Genomic DNA, 23,499 nt, shown 5'->3' with positions numbered 1-23,499 from the left:
ACAGCGTATGGTTGTTTGTCTCCCAGACTGCATAGAGAGGAAAGTGGATGGATGCACCTATTTCATAGCAGCCGTTTTGAAACAAAATAATAGGAAACCAAAGGTGTTTCTAATGATGTTAGTTTATACGTGGTAATTGAATTAAAAATGAAACAAGTTTAAAAGCATACAAACTGTAAGGTTTAAGTCACTGCACGCTTTCAGGTTTTTTTGGTGTGAAACTTGACTCACAAGTGAGTCATTTAAATAATATTTGAAACAACAAATGTCAAACTGGTTAAAGCTATTTTAATCTTAAAATATTTGCATTGGTTAGTCACAGATTTATTCTTTCTTTTTTTTTTTCCAAAGAAGGAGATGCCGTTATACCACTCAAAGGTTCTGAAAGTAAAACAGTACAGTCACAGCAGTGGGCTGTGGAGGAAATGAGTTTCAGTATGTAACACCCACGGTCCCCATACATCACTGCCAAACAATGTCAAAAGAATCCAAGCTAGTATGAGGGTATCACTTCATACTATTGTGATATTCTTAAGCAAAATCAATTAAAAGAAGCAGCGAAAGGACAGAAGATAAAGTTTTTTATTTATTTAACCCAGTGCTGAGCCACATTAGCTTAAGATTTATCTCATAGCACAAGTGCAGGACACTATTTAACAGATTTATTGATACAAAAAAAGGAAAAACACTGTAAAAGCAACACAATCAGCTTGTTAGTTTCTTATCATCAAAGACATTTATTAATATTTAAACCTTCAAACTGTGTTTATATACACAGATAAATGACTTCACTGTAGCATTATACTCTGAGTTTCTAAAATAAACCAATAACTGCCCACGCAGGCCAATAAACCTAACACTGGTGCTTCCTACAGTTTAACTCTGTAAATTGTAACACTGTACAGCAATGGCAGCAAATGCAAACACACACATAGACATAGATGCACTCTGTGTTTCTTTTGAACTCAGATTACTCACTCAGACACGTAGAAAGACACACAAACGCCTTCAATCTCTCAGACAGTTATGCAAACAGACATTCTCAGGATTCATGTGCACAGAAATCGTTTGGGCGGTGTTAACCACCGAGCACACAAAGGTTACAGGTCGACCACCCGTCTCTGTCCTGCAGGCAGCAGCTAAAAATAAACTTTTCATTCTTTTCCACCACAAACCATCCTTCAGGGTGACTCACACGGGCCGGTTTACTAAAAGTCAGATTTTTTGCCTCACTCTGCTTTCCCATAACTTGCAAGTTCACGATTGGTGCCGTTTTAACCATCGTTCTTCTCTACATCACAACCACAAATGGAGGGATGTCAGGTGATGCGACAGCTTCGTGGTGGTGATATTGGTGTCCCACAGCAATCAGGCAAAGAGCAAGTGATGTGGCTTGAAATGTTCAGCCACCTTAAAAGGTTCTGAAACAAAGTATTTTCACAATCACAAAGTCCAAACGGTTTTGGTGGTTTCGGGTTTTCTGTGTCATGTTTGTTTTTGCCTCTGGTCTTCCAAATCTAAAGAGATTTAAAGTTAATATCTGATGACACCTACATATCACATCAACTTCATTTTTGTTAGTTTAGTGATCTATGATCTATGTTTTAAAAGGGTTTAATATGAGATATAAAATAATATATATATAAAAATATGTTATTAACTACTATATTTGAAATGGATAGTAGTCAGTTCCTAACATGATAAAAAAATGTAGTTACAGTCGTGGTCAGACGTTTACAAACACTCATCATGGACATGACTGTCATAGTAATTTTGGGCTTACAATGATTTCTTTGAGCTGTTGTTTTTTCATGGTGGAATGATTGTACCGCATTCCATAGGTTTGAATTCATTTTGGATTTTCTCTGATCCACACAGGCTCAAATATGCATACAGACTCACATAAATACATTTCCTTATTTAAATCTTTGAATAAGTGGTGCTAAAGGTTTTACATTGTCTTTAAAAGCCTGTTAACGTCTCACTAGTGATCATCATTGACTACAACTGGTAGTTTCAATTGCTAGCAAAAAAGGATTTGTTTGACAGCACTCATTGGATTTACCAATATTGTAAAAATTGAGAAGTTCTAAGTTGGAGAATTGTAGATTTCTACAAGTTGGGAAGGTCTCTTGAAGCCATTTTTAAACAACTGCAGATTCCATCCTGTTCAAACAAGTAAGTACAAGGTATTAGATGTGTCACCACTTTGCCAAGATCTGGAAAAAGACCAAAAGTGTCACCATCAGATTTGAGGAATTTGCTTAGAATGTTCAGGAACATCGAGGCTCAAGCCTGACATGAGCTGGAAACTACTGGAACACCAGCATCAGTGTCCAACGTGAGGCCAGTTTTACATCACCATGGACTAAGATGCCAACTCTGCTCCAAAATTGACACCTTCAGGCTCGACTAAAATTTGCAGCAGCCCACATGGAACAAATGCCTTCTGGAGAAAAGTTTCATGGTCATATGAGACAAAGATTGAGCTGTCTAGCCACAATGACACAAGGCATGGAGACTGTTTTGCAGCCAGTGGTACTGGTGCATTGCGCAGAGTAAATGGAATAATGAATGAGGACGACTACCTCCAAATTCTGCAACTTCACCTCAAATCAACATCTAGTTGGTTGAAACACAACTGAGTGTTCCAACAGGATGAAACACACATCAAAACTGGTTTTGGAAAGGATAAATGGGCTGACATGAAGCTGCTGGAATGGTCTTCTCAAACCTCAACCATACAGAAAATTTGTGAACAAAACTTTAAAGCCAGGTCTGTGTCAGCTAACCAACCAACTTAAATGAAGTCTACAAATTGTGGCAAGAAGAGCGGTTTTTGCTTCTTAATGACTACCAAACACATCTGGCTAAAGTACAACCTGCTAAAGGACATTTAACCAAATGTTAGTGTGGTGTTTCAGCCTTTATGTGTAATTTGGACCCTGTGTGGATTATAGAAAATCCAAAATCATTTCAAACTTGTTCACTCAACTCTTGTTTTTTAAAGTCATTAATGTTTCATATTGTACAATCATTCCATCCTGGAAAAAGTAAAGTTCAAAGAAGTCATTAAAATTCCCAAATTGCCATGACATTCATACCCATGATGAGTGTTTGTAAACTTCTGACCGCAACTGTAAATTTTCACGACACTCCATGCAATCATATAGCTACTGAAAGCTGAAAAAATATATAACTTATCACACCATTTGTCTGACATCAGAGAATAACTAAAACACACATACAAACACACACACGCACACACACTACAACGACTTCTTAAGAGAGGACGCACGGTTTAATCTCACCACTGGAGCTCCATTTTGCCACATCTACTTCTGCATCTCTCAGCCTTGCTATCTTTTATAAAAGGGTTTCATCAACAATCATCTCCAGTGCTCTACCGTAAGTATAATAACTAGCATTAAATATGTGGTTTTAGTTCTGTTTACTTTGTAGTAAATTGGTGTCCACACTAGCAGTACCCTCCCAGCTCAGCACAGTGTTGGCTCAGCTCTGTTCTCTTCCTCCTTCCTCTGCATACTGAACTGAAGGGCACGGTGCTGAGCAGCTAGGTCAGGCTCAGAGCTCCGCTGGACCTTCATCAAAGCAGCGGTGACGGCAGGCTCCAAATCAGTCTGGATAGAAAGAGACAGACACACAAAGTTATTTGCTCCGCCTGCACCTTTGTCCCAAGACCACCGGAAAATTTCCTCAGTGTTTAATTTCCCACTTCAAAATCGATCACACAATCCTTCCTTGACAGCCTTGCATGTCCTGTTCAGACCGTAACCGCCTTTTCCTGGTAGGGTGTTGTTTAGATTTAATCAGTAAAGAGACTTTTTCAGGTTGATGAGGGCAAAATCAGGTTTCTAGGACATTGGTCCATTAGTTACTCGTTAAGTTTTCCATCGGTTTTAAACACTATCAAGAAACCAACCACACTAAGGCCAAAACCCACCCTATTGGTGTTTTTTTCCAGGCCTGAGGCACTTTTTCATTTGGATCATGCATGAAAACACAGGCGTGTATGTTAGTCTATCATGTTATTATTTTTATCTTCATTATATCTCTGTATAAAATGAGAATGCAAAAACTCACAACGACCAAGCAAATGAATAATTAAAAACGTACTTATTGTTCTTCTTTGCAAGTTTCATATTGTATAAGACAAAGTAATCAGTGACAGGCACTATTACTGTCACTGTTTGACGAATGCTTATTTACAGGTATTGGATAGCAACACATTCCACTGGCCTAAAAAGAGTTAGCAAATGTACATAAAAACACATACGTGTAACGGGCACGTAATGACAACAAGGCACACATACACGTAACATCAACAGGGTACACGTAACATACACTAACATGTAAAATACACACACACGTAATGTACACGTACAGGTAATGGCAACAAGGTTCACGTATATGTAACATTTGCTCATTTTGAGATCAGCTAATAGATCATCAGTTAATAGATGATTAGCTGATGATCTATTAGGATTTGAGAATTATAAAAATAATTCCTAAAAATAAATAGATGTTGATAATCCTGGTACCCTAGGCAGTTTATATAGCAAGTTCCATCCAGACTGCGTAACGTGTCTAGGAGAAGTTAGGGAACAGACATGCATACATATGCTATGATAATGATAAGGGTTAAGAAAAGCTAATGGACCAGTCTATAGCCATTTTCATAAAACATAGCTTTATGGAAACGTAGCTTTTTAGTATGTGCATTTTAGACCACTGAAAAGGGAGCATGATATAAAAGATGGGTGTAGCAACTAGGACATGAGCAACATTCATGTCAATCCATCAAATTTACCGGTTGAGACATTCAAAGGAGTTACACAACTGACCAAAAAAATCCCAGCCTATATGGCATTGTCAGTAACTGGACTGTTTATAAACTCAGTCTTGTAATTTTAAATCCAAAGTGGCTCTTTAGCTGTGGCTGTACATAACTGTTTGATTTATCATCCAGTTTTATTAATCAAGATCGGAGTTTGAGGTTAGTCTATAATAAGAAGCCCTCAGAGAATTTCTAATGTCACAATGTCAGTGGCGAGAGGGTGTATTAACTTGATATAAATCTCACACAGGAATGCAAAAAGAAACACAGCAAGCCCTTACATGTCTGTGCACTCACAAATCCCCAAAACGCCCCCTCGTATCTAAAAAGACCACATGCACAAAATAATGAAACACTGCATGAATTCCACAGACATAATTAAATGCCTGCCACACCTAAATCTACATGTGGCAGCAATGTGAGTTATTTAGAGAGGTCTTCTTTGGAAAGTCTATAGCACCACTGCAAAATCGACACATGGAGGCTAAAAGACAATTAGAGCATCAGCGACGAGGTAACTGTGCTGTGAGTTAGTGGAAAATCGTTAGTGCAGAGGGAAATGAATGCTTGATAAAGCTGTTTGTTGTTTCAGTGTGGCAACCAGTAGGTGTCACTTTCTCCACATTAGGAAGCTGTGTTCCTTTTAAGATAACATGAGAGTAAAGCTTGTTCTTTTGTCCTCACTCTGATATCTTGGGAGTTATCACTCCTGCCCTCATGATTCAAGTGGTAACTGTGTTTGTGTGCCGGACCGGATGTGGTGCCAGCCCCATATTTCCTCTGGTGCCTCAGATTAAAAGATGCCACTGAAAACATTTTCTTTCCATGATTAAAGATTTCACACTCTTATCTTTAGTTGTAGTTCAGCCAGCGGCGGACCTTGCGGTCCACATATCTCCACCCTACCACGCCAAAAATCATGCAAACGCTGCCAAAAAAAGACCAGCAACATTTTACTGGAAGAGGCCCCGGCCTTGGCCCTTCTTCCCAGCCGAGATCGAGGCAGGCAAAGTGCGAATTACACCCACTGTTTGAACAGGAACCACCACTATTTGTGGCTTTTTCATGGTCTGTCTTCAACCGCAGACATTACAGTACCTCAATGGGTCCACAGTGGGTTTCTCTGGAACTGGTCATTTCAGAGACTTTTGTCAGCAATAGTTTTAGAGATTTACTGTGCACCAGCTGGTGCACACTGCAGGATTTTCAGCTTTTCCTCTAACTCAGAGTACAGATTCAGTACATATCAGTACAGATTTCTGTCCTGAGGTGAATTGCTGAAAAAAACTGACATGGTAGGAAATATTAAGGCAAATTACATTACAAGCCATAAAATTAATTTTCTTAGTCAGAGCATCTTTGGAAACACAAGGTAACCTGCTATAGTTTGATTTGTTTTGGTTATTTCACAAAAGAGGTTAATTTGTAATTTGTTTCCAGCACTCAGCAAGATTTGAATCAAAACATGATGGTTCTTGTTGGTTTGGGTGATTATGCTGTTAATCATATCCTTTCCAGTCCTTATAAATTAGATTAATACTTTTAATGAATGGATAAACTGATGTTTTAACTGTGGTTGTTACTATTTTTCCACAGATATATTTAGGAAAAGTAATGTAAAAACAAGACTTGCATGGAGACTATTTCTTTGGTGGATTTCAAGGTTTCATTAACAACAGTTCTGCTCTCATAACAGTGCAAGCTGAGTACAGCCAGGTCCCCTAGCATCTTATGTGTAGTTAAATCTACCAATCACATGCAGCGACCATGCCTACAAAAATGACAGACAAGATTACAATTACAAGGTGGATGTTAGCAAGCAATATTAGATCCTTAGCAGGACTGAAACACAGACAAACTTAGCAGAAGGTTGTTCTGATTTGTAAAAGGAATATCACTCATGTTTGTTTCTTTCTTTTTAAACTACAACTGGACTTGCTTGGCCCAATTTGAAAACCCATTGAATAGTGTGCTGGCGTAGTGCTGGGGAAAGTAACTAGCTTTTCTATGCTTCCAGTATTGCCAGGATGTCTGGATAGCTCATACCCGATTGAAGACTTCCTCTCCTGCATGCCAGGAGACAAAAACAGATAAATTTACAATAGCTAATAAAAAACTAAATTACCATGAGAAGAGTTTCTAGATTGCGTTTAATCAAATGAAATCCCTTGCTTGCTCTCTACACAAGATTTTAACCTCCATGCAGCCAACGCCATTTCAAAAACATCTGGTCAAAAGAACTTGGACTTCAAGTGGACTACAAAGGGAAACCAAAAACCATTCTAATCACCTTGAAAGTCAGTATTTTGTATGATGACCTTTATTCTTAAATATATCCTGAACTCTCTTAGGCAGCTTTGTAGTAATTTCTTTGAGTAGTCTTCAGGAATAGTTCTCCAGACTTCTTGAAGGACAGTAAAAGCTCTTCTTTGGATGTTTCTGCCTTTTGTTCTGTTCTCTTGTCAACATGATGACACACTGCTTCAATAATGTTGAGGTCCGGGCTCTGGGAAGGCCAATCCGTGTCTGAGTATTCCACTGTGTGTTTTTCTATGAAGATACCCTTTTACAGGATTGGCACTGTGTTTGTCGTGCAGAAAAATGAAGCTTTTTCCAACCAGACGCTTTCCAGATGGTATTGCATAGTCAATCTCAATCTGACAGTACCCTTCTGTCTTCATACTTCCATCAAGTTTGACAAGATCACTAACACTACTGGCTGAAATGTGTCCCCAAACCATGACTGTGCCTGGGACTTTTACAGGTGGCTGTAGAAACTCACTATTTTACCTCTCTGCTGCCCCCCTCTGTACATATTGATAATGATTTGAAGCAAAAATTTCAAACTTGGACTCATAACTCCATCAGACCTGTTGTCACTAATTTTCAGTCCAGTTATTGTGTAATTTAGCATACCTCAGCTTTTACTCCCCGTTTTCCTTCCTTAGGAAGACCTTGACTTGAGCTAACCTTCCACTGAGATCGTTTCTGATGAGGCTTCTAAAGGGTCAGATGCATCTCTCAGGTTCTGTGTGATTTGTTTTTTATTTTTAAGGACACAACATTCAGATACTGTTCATCTGCTGTATAGTCTTTTAGGCATGACACTTCTTCTTTTGTCCTCCACTTGTCCAATTTCCTCAGATTTCTTAAGGACACACTGCACACTATGCAGAGACATATCCAGTTTTCAGCTAATAGCTCTTTGGGAAACACCTTGGTAGTCACCAAAAATACTATTTTCTGCCCTTCACATGGTGTTATCTTTGGCATTTTTTTTATAGATTCAACAAAAGAAATGGGAAGAAATTGTTTTTTTGTTTTGCAAAATACTAGCAACAATCTGCCTAAAGATACTAATTAAAATTGTTTTTGCGAAGTTGTGTCTCAAGAGTTTTTCACAGTACTCTACTTTCATATGCAAATAACTCTTAATCCATAAACTAGATCCCAGTATGGGAAAGATGCGTTGCAGCTGAATTTTTACACGTGATACTATGTTTATATTGTGAATTGATCCTGTAACTAGAATGAACTTTTCTACTAAGTCCATTAATGACAGTGATGATCTTGGCTTAATCACTGTGTCATCAGGTGATATCATAAAATGATTAAATGATCAGTATACATGAAGCTGTTGTGCTGTCTGATTTTAGAAAATAAAACAAAACTTGTCAGGTTATCTATAAATAAAAACAAAGACACTTTGCATCACAGCTCTAACTGTAATCTGAATCACAGCACAGTAAAAGCCTGTGTTTGCTCCACATCCCAACTTGGCCAAGACTGGGAAATACATATGGTATGAGTGTGTCTGTACAGCTGAGCATGAGAGGGCACGTTGTTATCAACTGGGCAGCCTTTCAACTTAGGACTTGTCACAGTTCCCTCATCCAGGCCCCCTTAATGTCTGCCTTCTTTCTTAGTCTAAGGGATTAGACCAAGAAAGAGGGTCTTTTCTTCTGCCTGCTAACTCCAGACAATCGGCACAATCACTTGTTATTCTGCTCAGGTCCCACATAGTTGGAAAACAAGGAAACTTGTGGTTCAAGAAATGTTTCAAGGAAACAAGGACTTCATTTCCTGGGAAAAATCTATTTTTACAACGAAGCCGCTGCAATCTATTCAACATATCCCACGCTCAATTTTCTGGTCCAACATGGCACAATCAATCACATTGCTAACATAGTATTTAAGAGTGTCCCTGACAAAAACAGAAACACCCTTAAATCAGCAGCATGAATGGGGACTCTCTTGTGTGGGCAAAACCTAGCTCTGAAACTTGACATGAAGAGGTGACAAGGGGGCAGTGCAGTGAATTCCCACCTTTACAACATCGCTGAAAAAAGAAAAAAAAGAAAAGAGAAATGCATCTTTTTAAAACCTTCAAAAAATTAAAACTCTTTGAAAGGTCAAACTTAAAAATATCCATGAGGGGATGACATATTTAAACTGTAATGGATGAGAGTTCCTCTTTTCACTGTTGTTGATGCATGTGATTGTATTAAAGCTGTGCATGACATGAACACCCATGTGACCATCCCGACCTTGACACATTAGCTCCACTTTTGTTTTTCTTCCTTTACAGCTTTTGTTCGGCCAGCCACAGCACCAGCTTCAAGCCAAGGCCTCTGTCAATACAGCAAAAGTCAGAGTTTCCCTGCCTCCCTTTGGTCTGGAGGTAATTTATGATAAGGGGGAAATGGGCAACCACCCACATGCCACATTACACTGGCAACTCACCCAGTAATTATTGTGGGAAAGGTGTTAACAGCAGGGAAGGTAGTGTCAATGACCTCAGAGAAGGCATCTGCCATGTCGCCTGAGTGTGAAAAGAAGCTGCATATTGACCTTTAGTGGGTGTTTTCTGGTAACTGTTAGTGTGTTTCATGTTTTGTTATAATAAAAACAGCTGAAACATCAGAAATCTCCAACTCAAATGTAATCATATATAAAAAAATTACAAACTGTAATATCCTTTTTTTGTAATCTTTAGTAACAATTGGCAGACACAGCTATTAACATTGGCAGTATTAAGCTGTCAATGGTTTCCTTTCTGGCAGCCAAGTATCTTTCAGGCAGTTTTCTAACTATGCAGTTATTGGTAATAAGCAATTTATTCTTCCTTGTATTCCTATTATTTTCCCTGTCTGCAAAACACAATGGGCTAATAATGTCAGCCAAAAGAAACACATTTTTATGACCAATGGTAAATAAAAAAAAACAAATACAAAAACCCATTTTCTTAATTTTTAATTAGTTCAACTTGAACTCCAGAGACTAAGCTAAAGATGCCACTGTGACATCACCAACTGTCAATTAGCATTAATGTTGGCTAGTTAGCTTGGTTAGCAAGGCACATATGTACTTTTATACTATCTGTGGTATAAAATTGGATTCTATCTTCATCGAAAACAGGACTTAAATTAAAATGTCTTTTTAGTAAAGACACAAATGAGTTATCAGAATCAAAATATCATGATGGGATGACAAAATATCAGAAATTGGTAACTTATCATTGTCATCAAGAAGGGGCAAATTAGCTCTAGAGACCAACACTGTTTTATGCTCCAAAGATGAGCAATTTCAACAATTTGTAAGTCAATGGGAACTGACCCACTTTGAAGGCTGCTTGAAGTGGTCATTTGAGGAGCTACTTTTATGTCTTTCTTGAAATTGTTTTTTAGTTCCTGATGTTTGTTCATCATTTTGAGAAGTTATTTATTCTCCCATTGCTACAAACAAATATTTAAATGTTTGCTGTCAGTGTTGTAAATCTTTATGAAGTTGGAGTAAGTTCGAGTCACATTTGTTTCAACTTGGTAGTGAAGTCACCACCAACTTTCAAATATATATGGTAAGTATGTTAGAAAATAGGGGTAACGAGAGTAAACTCTGAGCTAAAACTAGCTAAAATGCCAAGTTAGCTAAAGGGAACTACACTCTGGTAATGATATATGATCGACCTCCTTTATATACAAGCATTCAAGTAATTTTTTCCCCTTTTTGTTCATTTACAAAATTACAAATGACAAAATAATTAGGTTTAACTTTGAAAAGGAAAGTTTTATCTGTCAGTCCTTGTAGCAGTAGTTGTGCTACTGTAGTTCTTGGAGGCTGATTTGGTATGACAGACCCCATAAATGCCAGGATGTTTTCTGTTCATGTAACCAGAAGAAATGTGGACACTTTATCACAGTCACTGTGACAAGAGGCACTCAAAACTTGGCCAGCACAGCAGGCCACAAGACAAACACTGCATATGCACTGAGGGTTTCTCTCACATTATGGACATCCTATGACAAAGGAAAGCCTAGAAAACCTTAAGTAAAGCAGAATTTAATAAAAAAAAACAAAAAACAACAACAACAAAAAAGTCTGGTCATTTTTTTAGTTCTGCTTCACATATATATAATTACATGGTTCCTCATAAAGGCTTCCCAGAATAACTTCACTGTTTTGCTGAACTTTGAGGGAATTCCTCAAAGGGCTTCTTATGGACTTTCTTCACCCATGTTTTCCAGAGCTACTAGAATTGAGAGTGCCAACCATATAAGAGAAATCTTCATATAGTCTCGTAACAGAAGTTAGTCTATGTTAAATGACAGGCTGTAATTTATTATTGCAAAAACTACACTCCCTGCATTTCCGAAATGCCTTTTGACACCACTAAACGGCAAGTCTGGCCTTGTTGCGTCAAGCTAAATCCTAGCACTCCAGTAACTGAATGCTATTTAAGAAATGTAAATGTGATTTACATTTTTTTAGACTCACCATCCGTACAGATGAAGCACTTGCAGAGACACACACACAAGCACAAGAGGAGGACTGCTGCCACACCGCACACAGAGATGAGGATAACCATGGCTGGACCCACTGTGGCACACAAACACATAAGCTCACATTTCCTCCAAAATACCGATGATGTCTAAAAGTAGGATATATATTATGTATGACATCTGGACTAAACATGTTAGGTGATGTGGTAAGACAAGAAAGGTTCTCTGTTCTAAAAATAATCCTTCCCGTACTATGTGGCATTACAGGATTCGGGACCCCATCAAAGCAGCCATAATTACCCAGCACTAAAATAGCAGAGGACGCACATTTGTCAACAAAAGCTCCTGTTCCTACTAAAGGAGCTTTTACACATTATGGCATATTATATTTGCTATAATGTGTGACAGGACAAGACATCATTCAGGAGGTCCTCACTGTTTGTGTTGAGGGACATCATCAGGGGTTTATTCAAACCCGGGTGGTGCACGATGCATTTGATGGACAGGTCGCTGAACAGCCCGGACTGGAAGAGTAGCGTGCTCGTCACTATCGTTGTACCGTCGCCTTGTTCGTAGGCCGACGAAAAGGGTGGGCCTAGGGTTCGGTTGTCACTGCCGACGTTCCACGTGATCTCCGCCGCAGGCCGGGACTTGGCCGTGCAGTTGGCCTCAGTGATCCCTGAAGGTGAGGTCACCTGGCTCACCTCTGGTTTGGGTAAAACTGTAGAGAGACAGACTGAGTTAATGGCCGCTTGAAGTTTATTTGGCAATTTTGCTTAGGTCATTTTTTCATCCTGTGTTACTCTTTTTCAGTAGTCTTTTAGTTACACCACAGAAAACAAAGATTTGCTCATCTGCCTTCCTAATGAAGATGGACAAACAGAGAACATCGCCTGTCAATCTTTCTGCCCTGACGACACAGTGACACAAGTCGTCCTCCGACAGGCCTGGAAACAAAAGCCAGACAGAGAACAGAGCCAGAGCAGCTTTTAGAATAGAATAGCCTTTATTGTCATTGTACAGGGTACAACGAAATTGGAGTGCCACTCCCTTGGTGCAAAATGCAATAATAAATATAATAAATAAAAAATAGTAAGATATAAAAGGTACAATAAAACAAACATAAGTACTCAAACAAAAGTAAGTATGATATTTACAGGATAGCAGCATTAATATAATGACAGTGACAGTATGGTATGGCTAAGCAGGTTCAATTGTTTTTGTGCTTATTTGCAATGGTGATAGCTCTGGGAAAGAAGCTATCCCTGAATCTGTTTGTTCTGGTTTTATGTGACCTGTACCGTCTGCCTGACGGTAATAGTTCAAACAGTTGATTGCTGGGGTGAGAATGGTCCTTGATGATATTGCCAGCTCTGCTGAGGTACCGAGAGTTTGCAATGACCTCCAGGCTGGGCAGAGAGCAGCCAGTGATCTTCTGGGCTGTGTTGATGACCCTCTGCAGTACTTTCCTGTCTGCAGCTGAGCACCCTGCATACCATGTTGTTATGCCGTACGTTAGGATGCTCTCTATGGTGGCTCTGTAGAATGTCACCAGCAGCCTCTCCTCCAGGTTGTTCCTCCTGAGCACTCTCAGAAAGTGGAGACGCTGCTGGGCCTTTTTTACCACCGCCGTGGTATTTGCAGTCCAGGAGAGATCATCAGAGATCTGCACGCCCAGAAACCTCATGGAGTGTACCCTCTCCACACAGTTCCCGTGAATGTAAAGTGGGGCCGGGTCTGCTCTGCCCTTCCTAAAGTCCAAGATGAGTTCTTTAGTTTTTGTGGTGTTCAGTTGGAGGTTGTTAACTGAACACCACTCAGTCAGTCTGTTGACCTCATCTCTGTAGTCTGACTCATCCCCCCTTGAGATGAGTCCAACCACAGTGGTGTCATCCGCAAACTTTATGATGGTGTTTGAGAGATGGGTAGGGGAGCAGTCGGATGTGTAGAGCGTAAACAGGAGGGGACTCAGAACACATCCTTGTGGAGACCCGGTGCTGAGTGTGATGGTGCTGGACAGGTGGGGGCCGAGTCTGACAGACTGAGGTCTGTTTGTCAGGAAGTCCTTGATCCAGAGGCAGATGGGGGTGGAGAGTCCCAGGTGAGACAGTTTCTGGACCAGGATCTCCGGGATGATATGATTGAATGCTGAGCTGAAGTCCAGAAAGAGCATTCTTACATAGCTTCCTCTGTGCTCCAGGTGACTCAGCGCAGTGTGGAGCGCTATGGTGATAGCGTCCTCGGTGGATCGATTAGTCCTGTAGGCAAATTGGTGGGGGTCCAAAGTGGGAGGCAGACTGGCCCTGATGTGCTGACAGATCAGTCTCTCAAAGCACTTCATCACTACAGGCGTAAGTGCAACAGGCCTGTAGTCATTTGGGCTGTCCACAGCTGTCTTCTTGGCGATGGGGATGATGGTGGAGGTTTTGAGGCAGGGCGGGACGGTGTTTAATGACAAGGAAAGGTTGAAGATTTTAGTGAAGACTCCAGTCAGTTCGTCAGCACATGCTCTGAGAACCTTTCCATGTATTCCATCAGGACCTGCCGCCTTCCTGGGATTCACTGACCTTAGAACACACCTCACTTGATGTTCCCTAAGTGTTAGTGTGCCGGTGCTGGGGGCGGGTGGAAGTGGTGTGACAGCTGAGGGCCTGGTCGTCTCAAAGCGGGCGAAGAAACGATTTAGATCCTCAGCCAGCGAGGCATCAGTCCTAGATGTCGCCTGGTTATTGCTTCTGTAGTTGGTAATGTGATTGATCCCCTGCCACATTTTTCTGGGGTCGTTGTCAGCAAAGTGATCTTCAATCCTCCTTCTATAGGCAGCCTTAGCTTTCCTGATCCCTCTGCTCAGGTCTGCCCTGGCCGCCCTGTACGTAGCCCTGTCCCCTGACTTGAAGGCAGTGTTGCGGCTTTTTAGGAGGGATTGCACTTCGCTGTTCATCCAGGGTTTTTGGTTTGGAAACACCCTGACCCTTTTGTTGACGGTGACATTATCAACACAGTTCCTGATGTAGGAGAGTACAGTGTCCGTGTACTCCTGGAGGTTGTGGCTGGAGAATAAATCCCATACAGTAGATGAGAAGCAGTCCTGCAGTTGAGAGAGGGCTCCTTCAGGCCAGGTTTTTATTGTCTTTGTCTGGGGCTTTGTTTTTCTCAGCAGGGGGGTGTAGGTGGGGGTGAGGGACATGCAGAGGTGGTCAGATCCAGCCAGGTGGGGGAGGGGTGTCGCTCTGAAAGCATGCCTGATGTTTGAATAGACACGGTCCAAAGTGTGTTCACCTCTCGTAGCAAAGTCCACAAACTGGACAAATTTAGGAAGCACAGTCTTTAGGCACGCTTTGTTAAAGTCGCCGGCGACAATAAAAACCCCATCTGGGTGGGCAAGCTGTTGTTTGTTGATGGTGTTAAGCAAGAGGCTGAGAGCCGTGCCAACGTTAGCATCCGGCGGTATGTAAACAGCTATCACAATAACTACTGTAAACTCCCTCGGGATATAAAAAGGTCTGCACGAGACTGCCAGAACCTCCAAATCAGGAGAACAGTGTGTGTGAATGATCCTGCTGTTACAACACCACTCGTTATGCACGTAAACACATAGCCCCCCTCCTCTGCTTTTACCTGAGTTGCTGGTTCTGTCGTGCCGGTGTAGCGTGCGGCCTGCTAACTCAACTGCAGCGTCGGGAATCAGCGGGTGAAGCCACGACTCCGTAATAAGAATAATGCTGCAGTTGCGTGCAAAGCTCGTGGTGGCTATCTGTAGCTCCAATTCGTCCAATTTGTGGGTGATGGATCTGGCGTTCGATACGAAAAGGCTCGGAAGTGCTGGCCGGTGTGGTTGTTTGCGTAGCCTAGCATCTGAGCCCGACCGGCATCCCCTCTTCTGCTTTCTCTCCCTCCGTCGCCTCCTACGCTTGCTGGGCGGGCAGACCATCCACGGTGACCCTGGCGGTCTCGCTATCTCTTCCAGGATGTTGTGTGTTCGCTGATAATCGCCAGAAACAGACAAACTATATTTGAAACCTAGGTCAATTAGGTTCTGGCGACTGTAAGAGATGGCGGCGTTGCAAACATTTAAAAATACACACAGTAAAAGTAAAAACGAGCACCAAACTGGAGAGCTAAGAGCCGCTGCACCCGTGCGCGCCGCCATCGTGTTACCACCCACTGACTGTGTGTGTGTTTTTGTGTGTGTCTGGTTCTTTGCTTCCAACAGTTCAGACAAAAGCAAAGCCTGTTAGGAAAGCAACATACGCACACACACAAACACACACTGAGGCTTTGTGTCTAGGGAAACAGTAAACCACTCATCCCCTGGGCTTGATCCCACATTAATCACCACTTTCCCCTCGGTGACACCCCTCCCTCATTATCACTCCAAAAACACCCACACACGCACTCACAGAGGAAGATCATCAACTACTCACACTCCTGGAACTTTTGCTCATGATCACTAGAGCTACATTTAGTCTTCTGATGGAAATCTACGTCCTAACTGACGCTTTAACTCAAAACTCCTTTTTTCTCTACACCACAACCTTGCACACCATTCAAGTCAAGTTGTGGTATAGACTGACCCAATGCAGTTACATTTCTCAGGAGGCGCAGGCCAGGTTACGTGGAAGCTTGCAGCATACAGTTAAAATGGGACTCCGGTTCTGGCACAAGTATAATTCATGTGCAAAAGTATAATAGTGGTCTAAGCAACTCTCTGGCACTGAGGGGAAAAAGAGATCAGAACAGTAGTTAATGACCCTCTCCAGTACCGCTCACCTTTGAGCTGCCCGTGGTTTGTTTATACACTGCTTTTCCTTTTCCTGAGCTATATATGGGATCCACACACACACATACACTAGTACACATTTCCTCTCAGCCTTCAGTATATCCTCATTGTGCTACACGTCAACACCCTTTTCCCAGAGGATGAAAGATGAGGTGGAGACCATAGAAAGGCGCCAGCACCAGTGTATTTAGCCCAAACTTTACAGCCACACCTTGATTTTCTGTTCTGTGCATCATGTTCTGGGTTAAAGTTAGGGGCGGGTTTAGGGAAGAAAACTAGTTTAGCTTTCTAGTATGTGATACTAACCCATACTGTATAAATGTTCCTGTAAACAAATACAGGATTGGTAATATTAATAATATGTTTTACATTCAGAGGTCCATGTTCCACGTGGGTAATTAACAATAGCGCTACTCATTCAACTGGAATGATCAGTTTGGTCAATTCAAGGAAGAAGCAGGTCCCATGCCATTTAAATTTTTTTCCGACATATTATTTTTATTCTAAATGACACTAACAATGGGCACAGATTGATGGAAAGGATGGAAACACTTTTCCATGTCAACACCCAGCGAAATATTTATCTGACATTTCCTGGAAACAGCTCACATTAGTCATTTCCAGATGTCCAGAAATAGCCTTATCATCATCATCATTATTAATATAATAATTATTATTATTAAGTGTTCCCATTATAAAACGAAAATTGTAGGTGTGCCTCCTAACACAACTAAAGCTAAAAGAAAATTGTTTTTTTAATCTGTTCTAGTTTATATTTGCTAGCAAATTCCCATGCTCCAGTGTTGTTTGTACCCGTAAGCTGTTCTGTGTCTAAACACAAAAAAGAAATGGTAATTTTAGCCCATTGCAAGATCTTTCAAGATCTGTGGGTATAATTTATATGTTAGTGCGAAATAGCAAAAGGATAATTTCACAAGGTGCTATAGATGCAACAAGGCAAAAAAACAAAACAACAAAAACGAGTAATTTTAACTTGTTGTAGTTTAACTTTGAAGAGTATATTCAAAGCTGGGGTTGTGGAGATTAGCCAAGCATAGAGGCACTGATAAAAAGTGGCTACTGAGTTGTCATGACTGAAAGTCATGACAACTTTGTCAGCTATATGTAAGGACAGACTTTGGATAACATAGAATTCAAGGAGAAATAACAAGAGTGCTTAAAAGTATCATATACATGAAAGATCGCCTAAAGGGAACAATTTCCAAGGACCAAATACAGTTTAAAAACAAAACAAAACAAATAAACAAAAAATAAGATCTCACCATAAACAGAGAGGCATGTGGTGGCGGCCCGGGTGCCATCTGGGTACGTGTGGAACTCACAGGTGTAGCAGGCCTCGTCCTCCGTTCGGACAGCCTTTATCGTCAGTTCAGTGTCTCCCAGGGTTCGGCTCAGGCTGACCTGACCCTTGAACTGTTCCGTTATTTTGTAATGGTTGCCTTCAGCAACGGAGCCAACAGTGGTGGTGTCACCCTGCTCGGCTGTCTTCCTCCACAAGACCTGTCGGACCCTGCCAGGGAGGCTATACCAGCATGAAAGGGTGGTCGGCTTTCCACTTATGGCTGTCTTATTGCCATCGAAACGCACTTTTCCTGGTAGACAGAAAATTCTACTCAAATCAAGTCATTTTTATTTATACAGCAGATTTTAAAATAACAGGAGTTGATCCAAAGTGTTTTACAGTCATCTAGTATGGAAAAGTAGCAGTCTACACTGATATTCATTAACTGCATGCAGGATTTGGGGTAGAAGAGACAGTCTTAAATAAGAATAATATATAAGCACATTTAGCAGTAACAACAGGAAGCACTAAGGTTAGCAGCCTGGGTGGGCTCCCCTGCTCCTGCTGATCTGGGAGTTCAGACTTTAACCTGCTACTTCCGGTTTTAAAGGATTTTGCAGCCCATAGGCAAAACAAAGCTGATACTGTGCAATGTGAGTTCCACAAATAAACACAGTTGCAAAAGAGGCTTTGACTTTATCATAAAGGCACAAAAGTTCAAATGTCAGTTGGAGCCGCAACCTTGAAAAATGCATACCAAAGACTGTTGTTTTTAAGAAAACAGAATGAAGGGGATGTTATGAGAAGCACCATTAAGGCTGTTATCGCAGAATGAGTCTAAGGAGCTTGGAGGCTAGTGAAGAGGTTTTATCTCTCAATCAAGAAGCTTCTTCAGTTCTAGAGGAACAAGTCCCACTAGGGTTTAAATACCTGTGACTCTCCACCATTTGGTTTTAGAACTAAAGAAGCTTCTCAGATGAGAGCTGAAACACCTACAAGAAACTCAAAGTTCAGTCACTTTCACAGACATGACAGAATGGGCACATTCCTAAAAACGGCTCTGAGGTTAAAGCTCATTTCAGACATATTTGTAAGATTTAATCTCACCGATGATATTGAAGCACGCCAAGCCTTGTTGCGTGCCCTTGGGGTAAACATCAAAGATGCAGTGGTAGCAGCCGCTGTCAGCAGCCTGCACTTTCTTGAATGTTATGTAGCTAGCGTTGTGATGGGAGACAGTCAGCTGCACATTTTGGTCTTGGTGACTGATGCGGGGCGACACCATCTGTTCGTATGCCAGAATGAGGTCGTTGTGCTTGTTGAGCCAGCGCACTTGGTAGACCGTATCACCTGGCTCCGTAGTGATGTTGCAGCCGAGCAGTAAGGGATGACCTGCCTCTACGGTCAGATTAGCGGGAGCTAAAACCTTACCTGACGTAAGGCACAAACACAGAGTCAGCTCCTGTAACTCTAAAGACTTTTTCACTGGTAAATATCTGGCGAAGTAAGAGTAATACTAAATTTAAAAAAACAACAACATCCAATTACAAAGTTGTGAGGGCTTGAAAAGAGGGCATCTGGACTTGTTTTTTTCTAGAAAAAAATTAATGTTTGACTAAAAGTGGTCTGATTGGCATTTTAAATGCCTTCAAGAATTTCCATGGCCCAGATGATGGAGAACCTACAAAGAAGTTTACACAAAAATACAAAATTCCATCCATCCATCCATTTTTTCCTTATTAGAAACAAGCCCAGACCTCCCTCTACCCAGCTACCTCCTCCAGATCACGTGGGGTAATACAGAGGTGTTTCCAGGCCAGCCAAGAGACATAATCTCACCAGTATGTCCTGGGTTTACCCAGGACATACTCAGAACACATCACTCACATTTTGAAGGAGGAGGGGGCCTCCAGAATCCTGAACTCTATGACTAGATGGAATGACATTAGAATATAATTTAAAATCTTTATTCTGAACCCTAAAAAAAAAAAGTTTTCTTTAGGGTTTTTCAAAGTTTACTGATATGTCAGTACAGACTTTGTGGTTGGTTTATTGAAGCACGTCAATAAACCAACCAGATCCCCAGTTTCAAGTGTTATTTGACACACTGTGGTACTTATTTAATAAATTCTGGTCCCCCTTAGAGTAAGCTAGTAAGATAGACTATCAATTACTGTCTTCCATGGTGTGACGCTGCCTCATTGCTATTGTATGACAGTGCATTGTGCTCGGCTTGGAATTTGTCAGATGTGGTTAAAAAAATAAGACAGCAATGGGTAAAAGTCCTAGAATAAAATTCACAACCAAATGGTGATGACATGATGGCTAATTCCATGTTTTATAAACAGCTTTTGATAAACACATTTGCTGCTGTGCAAAAATATTGTGCAATTATGCATCAAACTAATGAATTTAGTAAGGTATGTAGAAATAATCACATCAGCGACACGAGACAGAAGTCAAACAGGTTGGGCACAACTGCTTCAATCTTAGATGATTCATTGCATTTTTTTAACTCTTAAAAATAAAAACTAATTACAGCTATGATATAGAGAAAGAGAAATATGAAGACAAACCAGGACATACGCAGTTACTTTCTTGCAGAGGCGTTTCAATGCAAAACCAAGCTCACCATTAACCAAAGCGAACTCACTAAAGTTAGAGTTTTCTCTTTCTGACTTTTGTAATCTCATGCCTACGGTTTGTAAACTAACAGTCTGCTCTGAAAACAGCCTAGGCCATTGTGAAACTTCGGTTATAGCAGCAAGTGTAATCATCATGTAAAAAAAAAGGAGGCTATAATCATTTTGCAAAACACAGAAAAAGAGAAGAAACATAAAAAATAAACACCCACACATATCTGGAATACCTTGCGTCGTAGAGACAGCTGCTCCTACGATCCAGAGCAGCAGACGCAGCGGGATAGAGGACCCACACATCGCACACTGAAGCAGGGTAACCGACTCAAGCGCTGACCCAATCTTACATCCAGACTGCAGCTGCACACACAAACGCAGTCAGGGAGTTTGACCACAACCTTAATCGCAGCGGGGAAACCTCAAGGTTAAGCACTTTTTACAGCTTCTGGCTAAATAAACAGGACAAAGAAAAAAGGAAATAATATTCGTAAAATCATACCCCTGTCAGCTGTCCAGTGCTCTACTTGTTGAGCCGCTGCTGGTCAGAACAGTAGATCCTGCATGTTCCTGGGAAGCTGTCAGCTGTAATGGGAAAGCCAGAGGAGGACATTAGCAAAGACCTCAGCATCATAAGAAATTAAACTTTTTCTTTAGTATTCTTTTTTTTTGTTGGACATCTGTGCATCCCACGGTTAGTTTCCTTTAAAAGTTGCTGCTATGGCGATTTGTAAGCATCAACAACAACAGCTGCTGATTCAAGGAACATCACCTGGGGTCTAATAGGGGGTTTTATATCTTAATCAACAGCATGCGCTCACTCCGGTGAGCCCATAATTATCTGCAACACAAGCACACCTCTTACATGTCTAGACAACAACAAGCCCTGAGGTTTCGACATCGATACCTGCAACCTCAAAGGAATTACAGCGGCCGGATGCTGAAGATGGAGGATGGGATTAGGGAGCATTAGTCATTAAGGTGAGCACAGCATGCACGAGTACATGCAAAGCAGAGGGTGTGCAATCACCAGCCGAGGCCAGCAGTGAGTAAGCTGTAAACATCATACTCTGGCATAGCTCTGCTCTCATTGTTTCACAGAGACTATAGAAAGTCACCACTGTGGCTTTACTTGTGAATTGTACTGGGCTCGCATCAGGTCTCCGCATCCTGGAGAAAAAGGCTGGAGGAATTTGGCACAAAGTGACTTTGGATCAGACTCGTGCTGAGTCAGGTGAAGTGGACTTACTGGTAAAGAGAAACCTGCCTAAACCACAAGACAGACCACGTCCAGACCTCACAGCTTTTACGGGCATTATTTTGCACCATTTACACTGTCAGTCATCTGGCTTCAAACAAGCTGCCTGCTCCTGTTGGGCAACAGTTAAATCAGTTTTCCACTATAAAGCCATACTGATGTCTCACAGTAGGCTGGGAGACTCAGTCAACAAGGCCAAACAGATGTAGGCTTTTATTGTGAAAGTCCAGCCTAATTTTCTTCACTCCCAAGGCAAGTCGTCAATTGATGAGACAGCGAGGGAGCTAGAAGTTGACTGACAACAACATTTCGAGATCAACAAGTGAGGGAGTGAAACCCGGGTGCCAACCAAAATCTCAAAAAAAAAAAAAAAAAAAAAAAAATCTGCTCTACATCCAGATGTGTCCAGCCTCAGGAGACAGACTGAACACATCTTGAACAGATTTCTAAAAAATAAAACAACACACACAAACAAAGATAATTTTCCCCGCATTTAAAAACAAAGTTATCACATTTTTATTTTTCAAATAACCAAACTAATTCTCTTTTCATAAGAAAATCACTGAACTTAATAATATACTATACAATACTATAGTATCAAATAATAGGGACAGATTAGTGCAATGCATGAAAAATGCACAGTAAATATCAGTAAGTATATCTAAGTAAATATCAATCTTTTAAAATACTTTATTCATCAGGTGCAAAACAGGAAAAGTGTGAAAAAGTTTGAGTTTATATTAATCCAAGTCATTTTAAGTCGATCACACAGTCATTCGCTATGAAGGTTAAGGTCAAAGTTAGCGATGCTGTGAAGAATTTGACAGCAGGTGGGTTCAATTTAAACGCTCAAAGAAATAAATGCAAAGCATGCAAGTGTTAACCTTTAAAAATATTTTAGTCCTTCCGTGCTTCGGACTTAAAACTTTTCAGAATTTTCAAGGAAAAAAGAAAAAATCAAATACCTGCTGACAGAGTTTAATCCGCAAAGACAAATCCCGGGACCCGGCGTTCGCCCTGTGCGTCAGGTGAGGTGAAACTGGAACAGTATAATCCACAGCTCATACATTAAACCAAGACTCCAGCGTGTTGATTTCCTTCTGCGTTTTTTCAGCCCATGAACTTTGCAAACAACCTTCTGAGGACGGGAAAGATGAACAGAGACCCCCAGAGGCCGAACGGCGCAACTGCAGTTCAAGAAATCAGCTGCACAGGTTTAACCATTCGTTATTAGAGCTAATCTGCTACAAAGATTCTCAAAAATAACCTTAATTTTTTTTGTTTAAAGTGTTTCTTCAAGTAGACTAAGTCACTTTTTATAAAGGGGAAGAGATCACGAAAATATTAAAAATATTTATGAGTTATTATAAACCTTTTTTTCTGTTCTTTGTTGAATTTGGATTTTAGATTATTATGAAAAAGGTCATGACCCCAAACCTGTTTTTTTTTTTTGTGGCCTAAACCTCTGTTATATTATATACATCTTTTAAATGTAACAGAAAAAAGCAGCAGTAAATATGAAAGTGAAAACAATTACATGGAAAACGTGTAAGCAGTTATATAAAATGATTTATTTCATGAACAGAAAACATGAAAATAAAATAAAAATCAATGTGAAAATTGTATTAACAAAAATTACAAAAATAAACACACACAAATACAGACACACAGCTACAAACATGCATGAAGACAATGAAACTAAATTACAAACTCTCAAAGCTTCAGAACACACAGAACACAATCAGACCTTCTGATTCAGTTTGATTAAATGCATTTTGTTAAGTACTGTATGTTAAGTATACAATGATCACCTGTCTGCTAGAAAAATACAGAAGACAGCCAATAGGTTTCAAAACACTTGAGAGCGTCAGGGTTTCTAATAACA

The 23,499-nt window shown here is 40.7% G+C and overlaps 1 protein-coding gene across 5 annotated transcripts; it reads right to left on the bottom strand.

Moving 5' to 3' along the window:
* Window positions 1-564: 564 nt before the first annotated feature.
* LOC100710881 (OX-2 membrane glycoprotein) lies at window positions 565-22,811 on the bottom strand. Of its 5 annotated transcripts, XR_267322.4 has the most exons (9): window positions 22,580-22,805; window positions 20,859-20,941; window positions 20,590-20,719; window positions 18,828-19,151; window positions 17,701-18,030; window positions 12,074-12,358; window positions 11,633-11,734; window positions 3,456-3,641; window positions 565-1,517 (listed from the first exon to the last, which is right to left on the bottom strand). XR_267322.4 is itself a non-coding variant. In XM_005460784.4 (8 exons), exons 3-8 carry the CDS (start codon window positions 20,657-20,659, stop codon window positions 3,637-3,639), a joined length of 1,116 nt encoding a protein of 371 aa, XP_005460841.1. In that variant the 5' UTR covers window positions 20,660-20,719; window positions 20,859-20,941; window positions 22,580-22,805; the 3' UTR covers window positions 565-3,636. The 5 variants fall into 5 exon arrangements, 4 of the variants coding, with proteins under 4 accessions (XP_005460841.1, XP_013120034.1, XP_005460839.1 ...); XM_005460784.4 differs by having other exon boundaries at window positions 565-3,641; XM_013264580.3 differs by lacking the exons at window positions 565-1,517; window positions 3,456-3,641 and adding an exon at window positions 11,241-11,387 and having other exon boundaries at window positions 20,590-20,757; window positions 22,580-22,811.
* Window positions 22,812-23,499: the final 688 nt, after the last annotated feature.

The sequence above is a fragment of the Oreochromis niloticus genome, linkage group LG23 (assembly GCF_001858045.2).
Source record: "Oreochromis niloticus isolate F11D_XX linkage group LG23, O_niloticus_UMD_NMBU, whole genome shotgun sequence".
Classification (NCBI taxonomy): domain Eukaryota; kingdom Metazoa; phylum Chordata; class Actinopteri; order Cichliformes; family Cichlidae; genus Oreochromis; species Oreochromis niloticus.
This window is presented reverse-complemented; position numbering and strand designations above follow the sequence as displayed.